The sequence below is a fragment of the Cyprinodon variegatus genome, unplaced genomic scaffold (assembly GCF_000732505.1).
Source record: "Cyprinodon variegatus isolate N-32 unplaced genomic scaffold, C_variegatus-1.0 Scaffold3144, whole genome shotgun sequence".
Taxonomy (NCBI): domain Eukaryota; kingdom Metazoa; phylum Chordata; class Actinopteri; order Cyprinodontiformes; family Cyprinodontidae; genus Cyprinodon; species Cyprinodon variegatus.
Genome location: NW_015153597.1, coordinates 8,407 through 9,402, shown reverse-complemented (window position 1 = coordinate 9,402; position 996 = coordinate 8,407). Strand labels below are relative to the sequence as shown.

Sequence of the window (996 nt, the reverse complement as noted above, 5' to 3'; positions counted from 1 at the left end):
AAAGTTTTTACCATTAAATTATGCAAAAGGTGTCAGACTCAAAACATTTCAGAAACCGTGATACATTTGGCATTATATGGTTAAAGGGAATGATCATTTAAACAGCAAATTGAGGCAGAAGGAATAACTAACGAAATGTTAACTTTGGGCATCTGTCTTTGAAGAGATATAATTGATTTTAGCTCCAAGTTTGATCTATTTGTAAAAACAGAATACACTTAACAGGTTGTAAACACCTAATTCATTCATTCATTCAAGTTTTATTAATTAAACATTATCTAAACATTTTAATCCAAAAACACTTTATTCTCTTGTTTCAGTTTGTGTGACTGTGATCTATATTCCACTGATGTTATTTGGCCTTCTTGGGAACATATTAACCATACTGGTGGTCTGGCTCCGCCCACATATGAGAAGCTCTACATATCTATACCTGAGCAGCATGGCTGTCAGCGATCTGCTGATCCTCCTTCTGCTGCCTCTGGATCTCTATAAGGTACTCTCTCTGCATGCTTGTTCTGTCTACACATATACAAGATCATATATGAAATATTGTCAGGCGGGCATCTCTATTTAAAGAAAGGAACAGATGTGCAAACTTCTTTTTTTTAAGTTTTCCACATAAAAATAAGTTGATGATCGGTAGAACCACTAATGCTGGGTCTCTGGTTGTTCATCGGACTCAGTGTTGCACATCAGCAGAGCATCTGTATTGATGCAATGTAAACACCACAACAGTCTCTAGGAAGGGTTTTCTTCAAGTATCTCTCCACAGCTTGAAAGTCTGAAAAGCAAGTTTGTTTAAGATTATAGGCAATGTTAACTAATACCCAATGGTATTTTGTGTTTAGGCCTTAAAGTTGAATTTTAGTGGTGAAATCAGAAAATTAGTTTAAAACTTAAAGCAGGGGTCTTGAATGTTTTCCAGGCCAAGGACCCCCAAACTAATGGCGAGATGGAGTGAGGACTACCTGATTATATTTATTGTATGAAACT

The 996-nt window shown here is 36.0% G+C and overlaps 1 protein-coding gene across 1 annotated transcript in view; it reads left to right on the top strand.

The window, feature by feature from the left end:
• Positions 1 to 320: 320 nt before the first annotated feature.
• The window catches only part of LOC107081154 (growth hormone secretagogue receptor type 1-like), a gene marked incomplete at both ends in the record, with an annotated part of 6,380 nt that continues 5,704 nt past the window's right edge, over positions 321 to 996 (top strand). Inside the window, one exon of the mRNA XM_015369355.1 lies at positions 321 to 496. Within this exon, the coding sequence (XP_015224841.1) occupies positions 321 to 496 (176 nt within the window). The remainder of the gene's footprint in view (positions 497 to 996) is intronic.